The 19,065-nt window shown below is 41.9% G+C and overlaps 2 protein-coding genes across 2 annotated transcripts in view; one reads left to right on the top strand and one right to left on the bottom strand.

The window, feature by feature from the left end:
- The window catches only part of STPG1 (sperm tail PG-rich repeat containing 1), a 226,672-nt gene that overhangs the window by 14,254 nt on the left and 193,353 nt on the right, over positions 1-19,065 (top strand). The window lies entirely within an intron of this gene.
- Positions 11,761-19,065, bottom strand: part of CLIC4 (chloride intracellular channel 4) — a 53,850-nt gene continuing 46,545 nt past the window's right edge. Inside the window, exons 5-6 of the mRNA XM_083369623.1 lie at positions 14,997-15,178; positions 11,761-14,263 (exon numbers count right to left, since the gene is read on the bottom strand). Coding sequence (XP_083225749.1) covers positions 14,102-14,263; positions 14,997-15,178 — 344 coding nt within the window. The 3' untranslated portion in view covers positions 11,761-14,101. The remainder of the gene's footprint in view (positions 14,264-14,996; positions 15,179-19,065) is intronic.

The raw sequence follows: 19,065 nt of genomic DNA, 5'->3' as shown, positions 1-19,065 counted from the left end.
TAAAAACCTCCAGTGATGGAGCACCCATGATTTCTGGAGGCAAGCTGTTCCACTGGTTAATTATCCTCACTGTTAGAAAGTTTCTCCTTAATTTCAGGTTGCTTCTCTCTTTGGTCAGTTTCCATCCATTGTTTCTCGTCCTGCTGTCTGGGGCTTTGGAGAATAGCTTGACCCCTTCTTTGCGGCAGCCTTACAGACACTGGAACACTGCTATCATGTCTCCCCTCTTTCTTCTTTTCTTTAGACTAGCCAAACCCAAGTCCTACAGCCGTTCTTCCTATGTTTTAGTCTCCAGGCCTTGGATCATCTTAATTGCTCTTCTCTGAACTTTTTCCAAGGTCTCAACGTCTTTTTTGTAGTATAGTGGCCAAAATTAGCTGCAGTATTCCAGGTGTGGTCTCACTAGGGTTTCATAAAGCGCCTTACTAGGGTTTTACAAAGTTTTATAAAGGTTTTTTTTATTGACAGTGGGTAGTCCTCAACTTACAGCCATTCGTTTAGCAACCTTTCAAAAGTTATAACCGTACTGGAAAAAAAGTGTCTTTCAACCAGTCCTCGCATTTATGCCTATTACAACCTCCCCACAGTCATGATCAAAATTCAGGTGCAACCACAACCAGCATATTTTTATGACGATTGCAGCAACCTGGGATCACCTTCCCGGCTGCTTCTGATGAGCAAAATCAGCTGGGAAAGCTGGATTCACCTAAGCATGGGTAGGCAATCTCGGCTCTTTTATGGCTCATGGACTTCAACTCCCAGAATTCCTGAGCCAGCATGGCTCAGCTTGGAAACCTCTCCCTTTTTCCTCAGCATGGCTGGCTCAGGAATTCCAGGAGTTATAAAAGAGCCAAGGTTGCCTGGCTCAGGAATTCTGGGAGTTGAAGTCCACAAGTCATAAAAGAGCCAAGGTTGCCTACCCCTGACCTAATGGCTGCAGTGCTTCAACACCATAAACATGACCAAAAAAAATGTGAAATTGGGTGTGATTCACTTAACATCCACCTTGCTCAGTCATGGAAATTCTGGTGCCAATTATGGTCGTACATTAAGGACTACAGGTAGTCCTCATCTTACAACTGTTCATTTAGTGACTGTTCAAAGTTACAACAGCACTGGAAAAAGTGACGTATGACCGTTTTTCATGCTTTCAACCGTTGCAGCATCCACAGGGTCACATGATCACAATGCAGAGGCTTGACAACTGCCTCACATTTATGACGGTCGCAGTGTCCCGGGGTCAAGTGATCCCCTTTTGCGACCTTCTGACAAACAAAGTCAATGGGGAAACCAGATTCACTCAACAACCGTGTTACCAACTTCACAACTCCAAAGATTCACTTAACAACTGTGGCAAGAAAGATCATAAAATGGAGCAAAACTCATTTAAGAAACATCTCGCTTAAGAATATAAGTTTGGGACTCAATTTTGGTCGTAGGTCGAGGACTACCTGTATATATGTATGCAACGAGGAAAAGCCTGCATCTGACTCTCTGCAAGCTGGCTGTCCTGCAACTGGTCCCAACTTGTCTCTTTGAATGCCTTTGGGCTCTGGACGATGAAAGAGGTTCCCATGGCAGAGATCTTAACTGCAAAAGCCCAAACGAAGCGTCAATGGGCATATCTCTTTCTTTGAGTAGCCCCTTCTGGGAAAGGCTTGGTGAGGCAAGAAAGGTGGGTGCTGAATGCAGGAGAAGCAGTTTAAAAGTCATCTCCTGCTGGTCATGCCAGATTTGCAAGGAGAAGAGGCACCCTGGAGTCATTCTGGGTCCCAGCAAACACTCACAAATGGGTTGAACAACCAGAGTAAGAACAGGCTCCTGCAGTGTTTCTCAATCTTGGCAATAGCACTTAGCAATAGCACTTAGACTTATATACCGCTTCACAGTGCTGTTTCTATATATATATATATATATATATATATATATATATGTAGATCTAGAGTCTCGGGTTTCTTCCCGCGTTCCTTTCATCTTCAGAAAGTTGTGGCGACGTTTCGACGAAATCCCATCCGTCATCATCAGGCCGGAGTTTTCCTCCTGCTGCTTCCGGGAGCAATGCGTGGTCTGGCTGTTCCTTTCCTTCCAACTGCCGGTGGGGCTGTGTTCTGACTGGGTGGAGGTGTGGCTGCTTTCTGATTGGGTGGGGGTGTCCTCCGACTGGGAGGAGGCGTGGTTGTCTTCGCCACAACTTTCTGAAGATGAAAGGAACGCGGGAAGAAACCCGAGACTCTAGATCTACACATACAGACACCCGCGAGAATCTACGAAAACAAACAAATATATATATATATATATATATATATATATATATATATATATATATATATATATATATATATATATATATATATATATATATATATATATATACACATATATATGGATCCTTGGTTTTTTGGGTTTTTCCCCGCGTAGAACTAAAGGTGTAGGCGCAACGTTTCGACGGAATCCCATCCGTCATCATCAGGCTTTAGCTTCCTTTCTTATATATATATATAACTTTTTTTGCTCTTCTACCACCTGTATAGTTCTCTATCTCTTTTTATCAATCTATTTTTCTTTTTGACAACTTGTGTTTGCTTATTTTTTATCTTTTTAATTTTTTTTAAAAAATGGTGAAGTTATATTAAAATAAAGGCAATACAGATGATGGAAAAATAAAACACAGAGCAGCTTGGGCCTCATCCATAATATCTTCTAAACCAGCATTCTCTTTCTCTGATTACGAGTGGAGAGGCGATAGGTAAGATAAGGGAGATGCATCCTCTTCACTGCATGTTACTAGACACTCTCAAGCATGATAGCAATAGCAATGGCACTTAGATTTAGAAACCGCTTCACAGTGCTTTTGCAGCCTCTATGCGCAGTTTACAGAGTCAGCCTATTACCCCCAACAATCTGGGTCCTCATTTTACCCACCTCGGAAGGATGGAAGGCTGAGTCAACCTTGAGTCAGTGAGAATCAAACTGCCAAACTGCAGGCAGCCGGCAGTTGACAGAAGTAGCCTGCAGTACAGTGCTGCATTCTAACCACTGTGCCACCAGGGCTCTTCAACTCCCAGAATGCTTCAGCCAGCTTGCTGACTGGAGAATTCTGCGAGTGGTAAGTCCACACATCTTCAATTTGCCAAGCTTGAGAAACATTGGGCAATGTGCTGCAGCTGCCAAAAAAGCCAACACAGTGCTAGGCTGCATTAACAGAGGAATAGAATCAAGATCACGTGAAGTATTAATACCACTTTACAAGGCCTTGGAAAGGCCACACTTTGGAATACTGCATCCAGTTTTGGTCACCACGATATAAAAAAGATGTTGAGACTCTAGAAAGAGTCCAGAGAAGAGCAACAAAAATGATTAGGGGACTGGAGACTAAAACATATAAGGAACGGCTGCTGGAATTGGGTATGTCTAGTTTAATGAAGAGAAGGACGAGGGGGCACATGATAGCAGTCTTCCAATATCTCGGGCTGCCACAAGGAAGGAGTCAAGCTATTCTCCAAAGCTCCCAAAGGCAGGACAAGAAGCAACGGATAGAAACTAATCAAGGAGAGAAGCAACATAGAACTAAGGAGAAACTTCTTGACAGTTAGAACAATTAACCAGTGGAACAACCTGCCTTCAGAAGCTGTGAATGCTCCAACACTGGAAGTTTTTAAGAAGAGACTGGACAGCCATTTGTCCGAAATGGTAGAGCACAAATTGGAAATGTTGCCCACCATCTCTGTTTCAGGATACCCCTTAATGCATTTTATATTATATTTATTTCTTCCACATGAGCTACAGAGGACCTGGCGGGTTCCGAAGCATTCTTGTCAGTAAACGTGACAAAGAAAGTCTCTGTCAGACTGATGTTCTTTTGCTAGTCTGATACAAGTAGTCCTCAACTTACAACAGTTCACATAGCGATCGTTCGAAGTTACAATGGCGCTGGAAAAAGTGACTTACGACTGCTTTTCACACTTACAACTGTTGCAGCATCCCCATGGTCATGTGATTAAAATTCAGAGGCCTCACAACTGACTCATATTTATGATGGTGGCAGTGTCCCGGGGTGATGTGATAAGCTTTTGCGAATATCTGACAAGCCAAATTAATGGGGAAGCCAGATTCATTTAACAACTGTGTTACTAACAACTGCAGCAATTCACTTAACAACCGTTGCAAGACAGGCCCTAAAATGGGACAAAATTCACTTAGCAGCCGTCTCACTGAGCAACAGAAATTTCCGACTCAATTGTGGTCATAAGTCAAGGACTCCCAGTAGATTCTATCACTCTAGCAATACTACAAAACTGCAGTAGTAACAAGGTTAGGTTTTAACCCTCCTGTACTATGTTTGAAAACTGCCTGGAGTTGTATACAATCATTTCATAGTTGTTTGTATACAGTCATTTCAATTGCAAATAAATAATTTAGAAGAGGAGCAGAAAAGAGGGTAAACCAGTCACAGCGCTTCGATCCAATAGTCTGCCTCTATTGTATCTCCATATAAGGTAATGAGTTTTGCGTCATTCCTCTAGAATAGAGACTGGAGCCCAGTAGTCTGAGCAAAGAATGTAAAATGTAAAAATAGGTCTGCTTCCTTGTATGAATTTTAAGTGGTCATCTGTGAATTCACTTGCAGAGAGGCCCATGTGGGACTCTGCAGGGCAGCGATTCTCAGTCTTAGCAAATGTAAAATGATTTATGATTGTATCTTATGGTTTTCAATTTATGATTTATTGCTTCATTGCTTGTATCTACACTGAGAGCTTATGCATCAGAGACAAATTTCTTGTGTGTCCAATCACACTTAGTCAATAAAGACTAGACTAGACTAGACTAGATAATAGAATAGAATAGAATAGAATAGAATAGAATAGAATAGAATAGAATAGAATAGAATAGAATAGAATAGAATAGAATAGAATAGAATAGAATAGAATAGAGACTAAACTATAGAGGATAGGATAGGATAGGATAGGATAGGATAGGATAGGATAGGATAGGATAGGATAGGATAGGATAGGATAGGATATAAATTAGACTAGAGAATAGAATAGAGTAGAATAGAATAGAATAGAATAGAATAGAATAGAATAGAATAGAATAGAATAGAATAGAATAGAATAGAATAGAATAGAATAGAGACTAAACTATAGAGGATAGGATAGGATAGGATAGGATAGGATAGGATAGGATAGGATAGGATAGGATAGGATATAAATTAGACTAGAGAATAGAATAGAATAGAATAGAATAGAATAGAATAGAATAGAATAGAATAGAATAGAATAGAATAGAATAGAATAGAATAGAATAGAATAGAATAGAATAGAATATATGGAATAGAATAGAATAGAATAGAATAGAATAGAATAGAATAGAATAGAATAGAATAGAATAGAATAGAATAGAATAGAAAATATGGAATGGAATAGAATAGAATAGAATAGAATAGAATAGAATAGAATAGAATAGAATAGAATAGAATAGAATAGAATAGAATAGAATAGAATAGAATAGAATAGAATAGAATAGAATAGAATAGAATAGAATAGAGACTAAACTATAGAGAATAGGATAGGATAGGATAGGATAGGATAGGATAGGATAGGATAGGATAGGATAGGATAGGATAGGATAGGATATAAATTAGACTAGAGAATAGAATAGAATAGAATAGAATAGAATAGAATAGAATAGAATAGAATAGAATAGAATAGAATAGAATAGAATAGAATAGAATAGAATAGAATAGAATAGAATAGAATAGAATAGAATTAGTAATAGGTGTTCTTTTCCAGAAATCCAGTCTAAATAATTGAATGAACATACACTAGTGATCCCACTTGCCATTATTGGTGCTAGTGAGGATTGGACTTTGGCCAGCTCATAGTGATGTTTGCTACTAATCACTTGGCCAGATACTAGGAGACCACTTCTTTGTAATGTCAGAACGGTCAGACTAAACTGTGCCTACCACCCTCCCTTGTTCCTGGAGGATCTTTCTCAATCCCCACTTTTGCAGGCGAGGAACACTGTGATGTGACCCTAGGAGATACCCAGTGATTTGGTGTGGGTAAGCGAGAATTATGGTAACCCTATAAAATGATCAATAGACTCGCAATAAGAAACTCATGTGCTTTCAAAGCAAATAAGCAGCCCCTAAATGGTCTCTGTGAGGAAACACTGAAGTTCAAGATGCAGCTTCAAGAATGGTGCTGATGGCCCTGTTATGCTGTATAACAGCATAACAGTACGTTATTTCCGTTTCTAATCTGAAACACTGGCAGCCTTTGATCAAGATCTGAGTGGCACCACTATTGTACACACTATTGTATGAAGCTTTGAACCCCATCCAGGACGTAATCAATTTTATACAACCGTATTGAAGGAAAAGTCCTCAGCTCTAGCCTCCAGGGCCTGTCTAATGGAGCCAAGCCAGGCGTGGTGATAAAAAGCAGTAGAAGGCAAAGTCACACTGATGTTAACTTAAGCATATGATTGAGACCTAATTGTTTCTTGCCTGGGAAAATCTGCAGCTTCCTTTTGAAAAAAAGATCTGCCTTTTATAATAAATGTAATAAGAATGATGGTATCTTCTCCTGCAATGAAATAAAATAAATAAATCATAGTATTTTGCCATGTGGTTAACACAGAGGAAGAGAACTCCTGACCGGTGCAGCTTCTTAACAGGATCAGGAACCAGCTGATGAGTTTAGGGCCCCAGGAGCAAACCTTAATCTGAGTAGACAATAACAGGTTGGACTGAAATAGCACTGGGAGATGCCAAGATCTGAATCTGAGTCTTCTGCAAGTAAAAGATGGAAAGCAAATGCCTACGAAACCTAGAATTTAGGAGACCCTGGGGATTTTACTCCGCTAGTCCTTGCTGACTATACGGGGTGGTGTTCTGCTTAAAGGCCATAGAGCCAGCACTGTCTGAAGACATTTCCATGGTCATGTGGCCAGCATGATGTCAGCTGTCAGCTTCCCACCGAAGTGGTACCTATTTATCTACTCACATTTGCATGCTTCTGAACTGCTGGGTTGGCAGGAGCTGGGACGAGGATGGGCACTCATCTCGTCACGTGGTACTGAGGGTCTGGAACCCAGGCTCCTGGCTTTCCTGCCAACAAGCCCAGCATCTTAACAGCTGAGCCATCGCACTGCCCTCCATGATCAGTAGGTGAAATTAACTAAATAATAATAGTTTTGGGAATTTGTTACTTAGCTATCTTATATGCTGCCCGGAATAGGCTTATTTGGTGACATGGTTACATAAATTGGGAAAAAGTAAACCAACCTTTGCTTCCCTGATTAACATCCTCAGCAGTCCACACAGAAAACATCCTCTGCTGCTGATCCTGATCTGTTTTATTCCCAAACTATGATTCAACCTCTTCTTTGTCTAAATTAGATCGCTACTAAATCTAGCTTAATCTTAAGTAGACCAGCCTTTCTAATCCTGAGTGCTCTCCTAGCGTGAGGTCTCTACTCCTAAACATCACTACCCAGCCAGCATGGCCATTGCTAAGAATTCTGGGAGTTGAAGTCCACACATCTGGGAACTTTCCTGGGCTGCGAAACATTGAGCTGACTTGAGCTGCAGAGATTGTTGTTCCAACTTATGCCTTATTTAATGTATGCATACAATTTTATACAGGCACTCATAAATCAGCTCAGATTATTCCACCCCGAATAATGCACACGCCAGAAATATACAAAATAGACAACTGAAATACTAATACTAAAAACAATAAGACGATGCTCAAGGTTTAAAGAAGGTGCTGTAACACTGACCTGTATCCTCCTCACAACTGTAACTTCCTCATTAAGGTGAAGGTGAAGACTGACACCTACAGGACAAAAGCTTTAACACCCATCGCATTGTCTGGTCCCTTAGATGCTCCATTGGATGGTTAGTAGCGACAACCACTGATTTATGATCCTGTCCATAAAAGTTATTATGAAATGATTTGAAACCACATTAAATAAAATAATTGGGATTCATGCATAGCAAACAGAGAAGAGTCTTCTGTGTACCCATTCCTGGGAGGCTGAGGTTATATAATGCATCTCTATATAACTCATTGCTCTGCATTCTTCCAAATAATTCTCATAAGTATTAATGATCTCCCATGTATTGGGGAATCAAGATCATTTCCTTCTCTATCAAATTGGGACAGATTAGCCCCACAGGCAGATAAATAGCCATTTTGAAGCCAACTGACATAAGAAAAATCCCCATGTTTTACCAGTGTTGGTCACTGCACACACACACAAACCAACATGTTGGAAACTATATCCATCCTCCCAAATCTAAGCACCTCTCAAGAAAACAGCCAAAAGCATCATTAAGTGAAAAATATATTTTATTTTTTAAAACAATAGCTGCCAGCAGTTCGCCAGTATATCACTAAAAAGATATTCCAGAAAAAGTGAAAAGAAGCATCTTACAATAAGTCATATGGATTACCAGGTATCTCTCAAAAGCTAAATAAATATCATGCCCATTCCATGAAGTTTAAAATGTGGGATTTCCCCCCGCCCCAATATACTTTCTTGATTTGGATAATAATCTTTTCAGATATAGCCAAAAGACAAGAAATTTGGCTTTAACTAGGAAACTGGCTTCCTAAGAGATAAATCTTCCTCCTTTAATCACAGTTCAAAGAAACAAGATATTAGTGTTCAGCATTAACAGTTGATTTAGCACTGCAAACAAACAAAAAAATTAAACGGAAGCCAGATTTTAAGAGAAAGGCAGAATGTCTCTGTACAAGACTAATTTTAACTACTACATGCCCCCCAGTACATATATAATCGTATACATGTAGCACCAAGGCATAAAGCATTGATTTTTAAAAAGGATGACAGTAACAGCTCAATTCCTTTGGTGACCTATTTCCAATATTCCATATTCCCTCCCATGCAAACCACCTTTTTTTTAATGTCTACCACACATAACCAGAACACATACAAACAAACTGCACTCCATTCCAATTTAAGCTCTCACAGAAATGGCGAAATCAACAAGGGGTGTGTCTGGAGGACATACTGGTTTCTGTCTAAATAAAAAATGAAATATTGCAAGGGCTTCACAACTTTGGCAAGGAAATTCAACACGTTCCTGTTATATATAAATTCTGTTGGCTGAACTGACAATATATATATATATTTAGAAAGCACAACTTAGGCACGTTGAAAGTTTTTACTGCAACTTTAGTGACGTCTGAGTATATCAGCAATACTTTCTCAGCCAGCAAAATGTCGCTGTCATCTTCAAGACAACAGTTCCCAGCTACCGGTAGTAGCTCAGGGACAACTTTAGGTGAGGGTCCTACATGCAACTGTTGTGAGGATAAAGAGGGGGGGGAACCCTTAAAAATGCCTAAAGTATTGCAAGATTGGCCTTCTTGCTCAAAATCCTGTAAGTCTTAAGGTGAATTACTCAACATCCCACAAAATTTTAAGCAGGGACAACTAAATCATGTGAAATTTGGCAGCTAGTAACATTTCAGCCTTTTGAATTCCAGAGTCCTACTGACACTCTAGGGGAGTTGGAGAGCCTTGGCAGCCATAGATGTCATATTGCTAACTCTTTGACGCATGTGGTTCAACTTCAAGAAAAGAGTGATGGTGACGCTCTTTCCTTGCACACTAATCTTCGCCGCGACCCCTAGATTGACTTCTGGGTAAGCCATATTTTCATGAGTTGGAAGCACAGGGGAATTGCATAGGGAATTTTCCAAAGCATTGCGCCTCATTGGCTACATCTATGAGCTGCCATTAGCAATCTTTTTATGGTACCCAAACGTGTGCCAGCTTCATCTACTTTCTGTTGGGTATTTTCACCTTTAATCAACATTCATGCACTGAACTCTAAAGTGCACATTCGCAGGCTTCAGAATGAACTGTAAAGGGTGGTCCTAAAACATGCTTGGGGCATCTGCTTCGGACCTTAGGTGAAATAGAGATGGTCAGATCAAGCAAAGTGCAAAAACGGCTACAGGTTTACATATGGACTGCAGTGATGCTCCTTACTACTTCTCTAGTTAGGAAGCTTCTCCAATCCAGCGGGGGCTGTTCTGGCTTGCATTGTCTAATTTTGCGCAGAATTTCAATAGTTTTCTCTTCCATGCTGCCTGAGAACTCTGGGAGTTGAAGTCCAGACATCTTCAAGCTGCCAAGGCTGAGAAACACTGACGGAGGATCTGAAAACTACAGGTAGTCCCTCGACTTACAAGAGTTCATTTAGTGACCATTCAATGTTACAACGGCACTGAAAAATGTGACTTATGACCATTTTTCAGAGTTATGACCTTGGCAGCATCTTCATGACCACATGATCAAAATTCAGATGTTGGGCAACTGGTTCCTATTTATGATCGTTGCTCTGTCCCAGGGTCACGTGATCCCCTTTTGCGACCTTCCGACAAGCAATCAACGGGGGAGCCAGATTCACTTTACAACTGAGTTACTAACTTATCAACTGCAGTGATTCGCTTAAGAACTGTGGCAGGAAAGGTTGTAAAATGAGGCAAAACTCAACAAATGCCTCACTCAACAACAGAAATGTTTAGCTCCATTGTGGTCATGTCAAGGACTACCTGTATTCCAGAATTAATGACAATGGGGCAATTCTATGAACCCCCAGGCCTAGACCCTCAGCTCACGTAAAACAGGCCCAAGGAAATGCTCTTTAACAGATGCATGAACAACATCACTTGGAGTAGCAGCCAAGTCAACCCCTGGGTCCTCTCACCTCATCTCAGATAAGGCTGCTTATCTGAAAAAAAATACACCAGTCCATTTCTGCTATTTTATTTAAATGGAGCTCCTTACTCTGGTCTATTTTCTACACCCTACCCCGTGCCATTCTCAATTTGTTTAGGAAAATATTTTTTGCTGTGCTCCATGTGGCCCCACACCCAAATCATCACACGTGCAGCCTGATGTGTGGGGGCCACAGACCTACCTACACTTAGCAGATGCATCGCTATTGGTAGGAGTTGCTTTACTCTGGTTTACCAAATCAGGCCAAGGACAGGATCTGGCAAAGGGTCCCATGAATACCTCGGTTTAGGCTGAGGAAAACATTTGTGACCTGTTCAAGAGTAGCAGAGAAGGGAGAGAAAAGGGGCTTGCTGGCCCCACTGTGCAGCGTCTTCAAAATGCAAGCAGGATTCTCTTCCGGCGTACAGGTGCATTGAAATACATTTGGTCTCAGAGACGCTTCTATGCCACTGAATTTTCAGTTTACCAAGGAAGAGAAACTGGGGCAAGTATTATTCCTTCTGCATTTGCCGCCATGACCACTTAAGAACCCAGGCCAGATTATATGATGCAGTTCTACATTTTTGTTATCTTTTTATGGAATGTGAAGTAGGCCATCGAAGTCAACTGAATCCAAGGCCAGTGTCTTTGCCTTAGCCTGCGTCTCTAAAATTTAAGTGGGAAAGTTTAAAATGGTAACTCTTTTCCTTTAGGATTTCTGCCACACTGCACAATTATTTGTGGGGGACACATTCTGTGAGCTTGTCAGCTCCAAACAGGTTTTGGCAATACTGGACATTTTAGGACAGGGGTCTTCAAACTTGGCCCTTTGATGACTTGTGGACTTCAACTCCCAGAATTCCTCAGCCAGCGTGCCTGGCTGAGGAATTCTGGGAATTGAAGTCCACAAGTCATAAAAGGGCCAATTTTGAAGACTCCTGTTTTAGGTGTCAGGAGACCCAGCAACATAGAAAACATATAACACATATAAATCTATTCATGACTAAATCTTTTCATTAATATAAAAAATGCCAGGTGATATAAGACTTGCTGCCTAGGGAACAAAACAATCTTTGAAAAATCTCTTATAGTCAAGGGCCTTACACAAGAGGTGCTCTGTTTCTCTTCTATGTGCCCAAGTTACACAAAATAAATTAAAATGTTTTCCTATATTTCTCTGCGAGTTTCCTCAAAAGTAAATGGTAATAAATTCAGTGGGGCTTGTGCTCTGCAAATTGGTCAGCAAAAGCTTAAAATGAAGGATACTCCCTTGCAAACAATAAGATAATTTGCATTTCAAGGAAAAAGATATACACATCAATGTAAAAATTACCAATTTCTAAAAAATAAATCCCACATAAGACAGACTGTTTTGGAGCGTATTATTCATAGCATTTGAAGGAAACGGGGAAAAAATTCCGTGCCTCAAGCACTGGCCTTTTAAATGGAAGAAAATCAAATTTATTGGGCTTTTTTTGGTCTTTTGAAATTAAATTACAGCATGATTCCTTGATGCTGTTGTAAGTGGAAAAAACACAACTGACCTTTTTATATATTGTGATTGCAGCATGAAAAATGATGGATCCGGTAAAGAGGTAAGGAGTTGCTCTCTTCTCTTTCTCTTATTTTTCTAACTTTTTTTCCTATATTTTTAATCTTATAATGAAACTTAATAGCATTTATGAAAAAAAAATATACAGAGGTAGGAGACAGATAAATCCCAATGCAAGACCGTAATAAAAAGGCACTTGGCTTGCTTCACAGGAAGAATCACAGTGAGAGAACTATGCAGGTTGTCTTGTTAAAGCAAATAAACCGATTTTTAAAGAACACTCGCCTGAAAATTAAAAACAGTAGAACTTAGCAAGATTCTGACCTTAGCAAAACATGAAGGAAGCACCTCAGCCATTAAGCTACTGTATTTTTGTGGAGATCTGCACAAGGGAATCTGTTCGAGGGAATTTGAGATAGCTACCACAATCAAACAATCAAAGCCTTACCCCTTTGCATCAGATCTGCATCAGAATACATTTATAAAAGGGGGTGGTTTGAATCAGGCTTGTGGTCGCCACCTTGATTTTTCTGATCACCCTTCCTATGGACACCCCTATCTACTTCTAGTCAGCATAGCTTTGACTATTACTTAAGGAATGGATTCTGCATTCTGACAAGTTCCTAATTGCCCTAAAAAGAAATCACTTGCTATTAAAGCTTGGGAATTTGTTTCATTATTCATAGGGATACCAAGCTTCTAAAGAAGACTACCAGATTCTAAGCTGATCATCCAGAGCAGAGTTTTTCAAACTTGGCAACTTTTAAGACAACTTTCCAACCCACCTTAAAAGTTGCCATGTTTGAGAAACAACTAATCCGGAATCAAAACAACACACTGGACTTGTGTGAGAATGTCTACAGTGAACGTGCATTTCCCATTCACCTTCCTCCTCCTCACCAGACCCACTTTGAGTAGGCATCAGCCCTGGTGTTCGACCTTGTTCCAAAATGTTGTCAAGCTGATGGACAAATGTACTAACCCTAATCCTAACCCAAAACTTGGCCCAAGATTTCTGCAAGCAACTTTGGAAGAGCTTTTGGTGCAGGCAGACCAACAGTATAGCTTTTTTTTAAAAAAAGAAAAGAAAAGAAAATAAAGCTTCTTTTCCAAATGCAATAAGATGCTCATCCCTTTAAACCAACTAAAGAACCCCAGGTTCAATCTGAGATACAAAGGAGAGTTTATGAAGATAATACTATCAAGGCATCAAGCCTTCCCTAGACAGGATTGCCATAGCTATGGGTGGGGAGTTGTAAGCCCCTGCACATAAAATGATACTCTAGAGAAGGGCAGACAGCACCAGTTTCCCCACTAAGACGGTGTGCATGTGTGTGTGGGTTTAACATGCAAATAGTGTTCAGTTATGAATACACCTCTGTTGGGGGAACTCCAGGACAAAGCTTCATTACTGGGTTTCTGTCAATATGAACCGGCTCTGGTACTAACCTGAATCCAGAAGCCATTTACTAGGATAGAAAATCCTGGACCACTTAACTTTGGGAAGTGGGGGGGGGGCAGATTCCAGAATGGCTATACAGTCCTATTAATGGCTGCAGTTGCGCTTTTACAGGAGGCGAAACAAACAAGCCGTGTAATATAAATTTGCATTTAACAAAAGAGAGAAAGACAAATGACAGTACCTGGTTTGCCCAGTGTAGCACTTGAATTAACTGCAAGATACATGCAAAGTAAATGGCTATCTTAAAAGACAAAAAAGGAAAAAAAAGAGCAGTCTGTTAAAAAAAGCTTTTCCTTATACACGTGAAACGCCGCTTTTTTTTTTTAAGTGAGTCTTTTAGCTACGTCGCTGTAGGCGATTTCAATCTCTTTGTCTCCAGGACAGGTGTTGGTGAATTCATCACGGCTATAGGCGTTCTTCAGGTATCTCCAGATGCCCGTCATAGACTTGGGAATGTCAAAGTTGCGATACTTTTTGGCCACAATCTAGGAGCAAAGAAAGAACTGGGTTTCAGTAAGGCATTTTGGAGAAACTTGAGGCCTGAGAAAGAACTGTCTAAATGGAGCTTCTCCGAAACCAACCGACACAGCATTTAATTCACTGGATTTCCTGCAGAAAGCCTCCCCAGAAAAATACTGATGCACACCTTAGCAACTTTTAAGATGTGTGGACTTCAACTCCCAGAATTCCCCAGCCAGGGAAATTCTGGGAGTTGAAGTCCTCACATCCTAAAGTTACCAAGTTTGAAAAAAAATGCTGATTTAAATAAATACGATGCTATCTGTTTCAGGAACCTCTTTTAACTTCCGCCCAGTTCAGTATTCATCCTGCAAATTCTAAATTAGCCCACAACACAAGGGCTTCAGAAAAGAGCGAGAGTTTAAATTGGTTTTCGGTTTCATACATTTAGCTGAAAGTCCAGCATTAAATCCTCAAAGGTGCTTTTCTAAGGGTAACTGGGCTTCTTCCTTGGTTATTTTCCATGAAAACGTTTCGCTTCTCATCCAAGGAGCTTCTTCAGTTCCGAACTGAGCCTTTTGAATGTTGCTGCAGTTTTGAACATTTTCAAGGAAAATTACCAAGAAAGTCCGGCTGCCTTTCGAAAAGCACCTTTGGGACAACCATGACTTGGATAATTGGGAATCTCCACAGATATTTACGTGAGCATGAAATCTGTATGTAGGCTTCTCTCAGTTCGTGTGTCAAAATTCCACCTACTTTGACGATATGTAGCTTGGGTAACAGGTTGCAGTCTGCCAGCGTCATCTCGTTCCCATCCAGGAATTTGCGCGTAGAGGCAGAGATGTCCTCCATGCTGTTCTCGTCAATCTCGTCGGGGAGGGGACTAAGCAAGTACTCATCCAGCTTCTGCAGAGTCTTCAAAAGACCCCTTTCTAAGGCTGTGGGGTACAAAGCAACAGGGGAAGGGGAAAACAATAGTGCAGAATTAGACCATCCCTCTGACTTCTCTCTAGAGCAGTGTTTTTCAGCCTTGGCAGCTTTAAGATGTGTGGACTTCAACTCCCAGGATTCCCCAGCCAGCAGGGTAGCCAATGGATGGAGAAAGAGCCTCCTGGGAAGAGTTCAAAGTTCACCTTAATGACTTCTACTGCCTTTTACCACTGCGGTTTACTGGGTTGTTAATTATTTCTTTTGGTATTTTTGTTCATTTGTATTTATTTATTGGATTTCCACGCCGCTCATCTAATGGAGGTAGTTCTCGACTTAAGTTCCTTTAGTGACGATTCAAAGTTACAACAGCACTGAAAAAAGTACTTTGTGACCGTTTTTCACACTTATGACCCTGTCAACCAAAATCAGTGGGGAAAGACAGATTCACTTTACAAGTTTTGGAAGGAACAAGGTCTGTACAGAGTAAAAATTAGGCTATTAAGTCTCTTGGCTTGTATTTTTTTTTTTTTGCCAAAATCTCCACCACTGCTCTGGACTGGTTCTTCCAGCAGAACACCACCAGAGGGCGCTCTTGTTCAACCCAACTTCTCTTCTTGCAGAAACCTGGGCTAAAAACAGAGGTTCCTTCTCCCATTTCAGATAGTGCTGATAGATCCGGAGACTTATTTACATAAACCTGCAGTTACAGAAGCAAAGTGCCTCTAGGAATTCCCAACTGCCGCCCTTGGTTTTGGTTTTCCGCTGTTTTGTTTGCTTTGGGGGAGCAGAGCACACTTGGTTGATTCTGTAAGGCAAATGTGCTCTCTCTTAATTTAAGAATTTATGTCCTTCAAACCTATGGAACCTACAATTGTTCACAAGAGGTTCAAATGGAGGCCACGAATAGTTATTTGCATGGCAAGCAGCATATACTTAATACAGAATAAAAGAGTTGGAAGGGACCTTGGAGGTCTTCTAGTCCAACCCCGTGCTCGAGCAGGAGACTCTATATCATTCCAAATGGTTGTCCAACCTCTGCAGTGTTGGAGCACCCACAACTTTTGGAGGGAAGCCTGGGATTGTTTTGTCAGGAAATTTCTTCTTAATTCTAGGCGGTCTTTGATAAGCTTCCATCTGTTACTTCTTGTCCTGCCCTCAGGTGCTTTGGAGAATAGGGTGACCCCTCTTCTTTGTGACAGCCTCTCAGATATTGGAAGTCTGCTATCATAGGACCCTAGCCCTTCTCTTTGAAAGACCAGGCATACCCAGTTCCCGTAACTGGTCATTCTGCCCTCCTCCAGACCCCTAATCTACCACCCCCTAATAGTATCCCCAAGAAAATAATCCCAACAGCTGGCTTCCCATTAATCCTGATGCAAAGTTGCCCCTAGTGTTACAGGCCATGTGAGGCAATATCTTCATTTTCCTGGATGTGAAGCATGAGTGATTCTGCAAAGTAATTATCTTACCCCCATCTTATTTGCATTCTGCTTTGCTTACTGCGGCCTTGTTTCGTTTGAGGCAACACCAAAAGGAACTGATGGCAATTCAGAAGTTCCATATGCCTAGAGCAGTGGTGGTGAACCTATCGCACGCGTGCCAGAGGCGGCACTCAGAGCCTCCTCTGTGGGCACACACACCGCTGCCACTAGCAGCTTGCGCAGGTCCCTTAGGGCGCCACTGCCGCCACCCAGAGCAGCAGTCCTGCCCAGCACAAAGCCGGCAAAATGGCCGGCTAGCAAGCTCGACTAGAGGTGTTAGAGCAGGGGTGTCAAACTGTCGGCCCACGGGCCTGATGCATCATCAGGAAACCACGCCCACCCCATTGCCAGCAATGGTGAAAAAGCTCCGATACATTGCGCAACGACATGTGACATCGTGAGTTTGACATTGAGGTGGCCACACCTACCTGGCCACACCCACCCTGTCTGCTGTGACCACCCTGGCCACGCCCACCCAGTGGGCCACACACAGTGCCCTCCCTGAGGGAAACACAATGCTGATGCAGCCCTGGCATTTTGCAATAAATAAGTGGTTTTTGGGTTGCGGTTTGGGCACTCGGTCTCTAAAAGGTTCGCCATCACTGGCCTAGAGCAGGGTTTTTCAACCAGTGGTACGGGTACCAGCTGTGGTACATTGGTAGCTGGCAGGTGGTACGCAACCATCCTAGAAAAGTGATAGCGGGGGAGGGGAATGGCAGCACTGCACAAGCCTGAGCAGGGGGTTGGACTAGAAGACCTCAAAGGTCCCTTCCAACTCTATTATGCCAATCCTCAACAGAAATGCTCACACCAATGAAAACCTCAGACAGGAGGAAGAGCGCCAACGGGCGGGCAGGCGTCTTGCTTGGCTGTGGCTTGGGGGGCACTTTTTTCAGCGCCATTGTAACTTTGAACAGTCACTAAGCGAACTGTTGTAAGTCGAGGAACACCTGTACTTTTATCGCTTTTTTTCCTTTTTTATTGGTCATCAAGTTTTTGACACCTTGCTAGGCGACTGGTGGTACTCGGATGTTGCCCTGTCCTAAAAGTGGTACAATGGGTGAAAAGGTTGGCCATCGCTAGCCTAGAGGTTGCATTTGCCACCAACACACCGTGCATGAATGCTGGTTTGCGGAACGTTAAATAAAGGACTTTGTCTGTGTGCAGGAAAAAGTATTCTCTTCCCAGCTCTTGGCAAATTCAGAAGAAATGCATCTGGGTTTTGCAGCATGGTGGAGGAAAAAAATAGATGTTAATACTAATATGTACAATACGACAGCATTATAATGCAATACTAATCAAGGAGAGAACCAGCCTAGAACTAAGGAGAAACTTCCTGAAAGTTAGAACAATTAATCAGTGGAACGACTTGCCTCCAGAAGTTGTGGGTCCCCCAACATTGCAGATTCTTAAGGAGAGACGTTATCGGGTTTCATTGCTCGAGCAAGAGGCTGGACTAGGAGACCTCCAAGGCCCCTTCCAACACTGTTATTGTGTTAAAAAGTTGTGCAACACCCAAACATTGGCAGGATCTTGAAATGTCACCATCCTTGTCGTTGCTACTTTAGCGGCGGTGCATTTAAAGTAGAAGTTAGAAGGGCAAAGCTTGTTTCTGACTCCTGCTTACTCTCTGCTAATGGATGTACCTGTTCTGTACCAGCCTGCTACCAGCCCTGCAGAAAAGGCAGGGACAACCCCTTTTACAAGAAGGCAAGAGGCTGGAATTACGCCTGCCAAATTTATTACCACAAAAACAAACGGAACAAGACAAACCAAGAAACAGGAGCTTTAAGAAACATGAACTATCCAAGCGGTTGCCTTCAGCAAACCAGCCCTCCCACACATTCCCCTTATATAGAGTTCAGGGCGTGGCTTCTCTGTGCCTCCTTCCGAGAAGCCCCATTGCCTTCCTCTGTTTACTCCTAATTGACTGCCTCCTGCGTTGGGCATCCTTGAACATGGCCAGCTGTGGGTCATCTTCATCCACACTCAGGCTCACACAGCTGGGTCTCCGTGGTGACCAAGTGGGAGGGGCCTGGCTGAGGGCTCTCATCAGCAAGATCTTCAACCCCCTCAGCAAGGTCTTCAACACCCCCCTCCTCCTCTGAATCATCCGACCCAACTGCCGAACCCACAGGCTGACCCTGAATCACAACAGTACCCAATTTCAGGTAAGTTCTTCCTGCGCTGTTGCAAAGATGTATCTGGAAGGCCTTGAGAAGCAGCAGACTGGCGAGTCAGGACAGGAAATAATTCATCATTTTTCTGCTCCTGAAAACAGCGGCAACAGAGGCCAGTAAAGTTCATCACAGGCTTCTGTGTAACATGTAGCTTGCTCAGCGCTGGCTAGGGGAGTTGAAATCTAATATATCTGAATATCACTCATTTGGGGAAAACTCTTTTTTAAAAAAAAA

This window comes from Vipera ursinii (assembly GCF_947247035.1).
Source record: "Vipera ursinii genome assembly, chromosome: 9".
In the NCBI taxonomy this organism is placed as follows: Eukaryota; Metazoa; Chordata; class Lepidosauria; order Squamata; family Viperidae; genus Vipera; species Vipera ursinii.
This window is presented reverse-complemented; position numbering and strand designations above follow the sequence as displayed.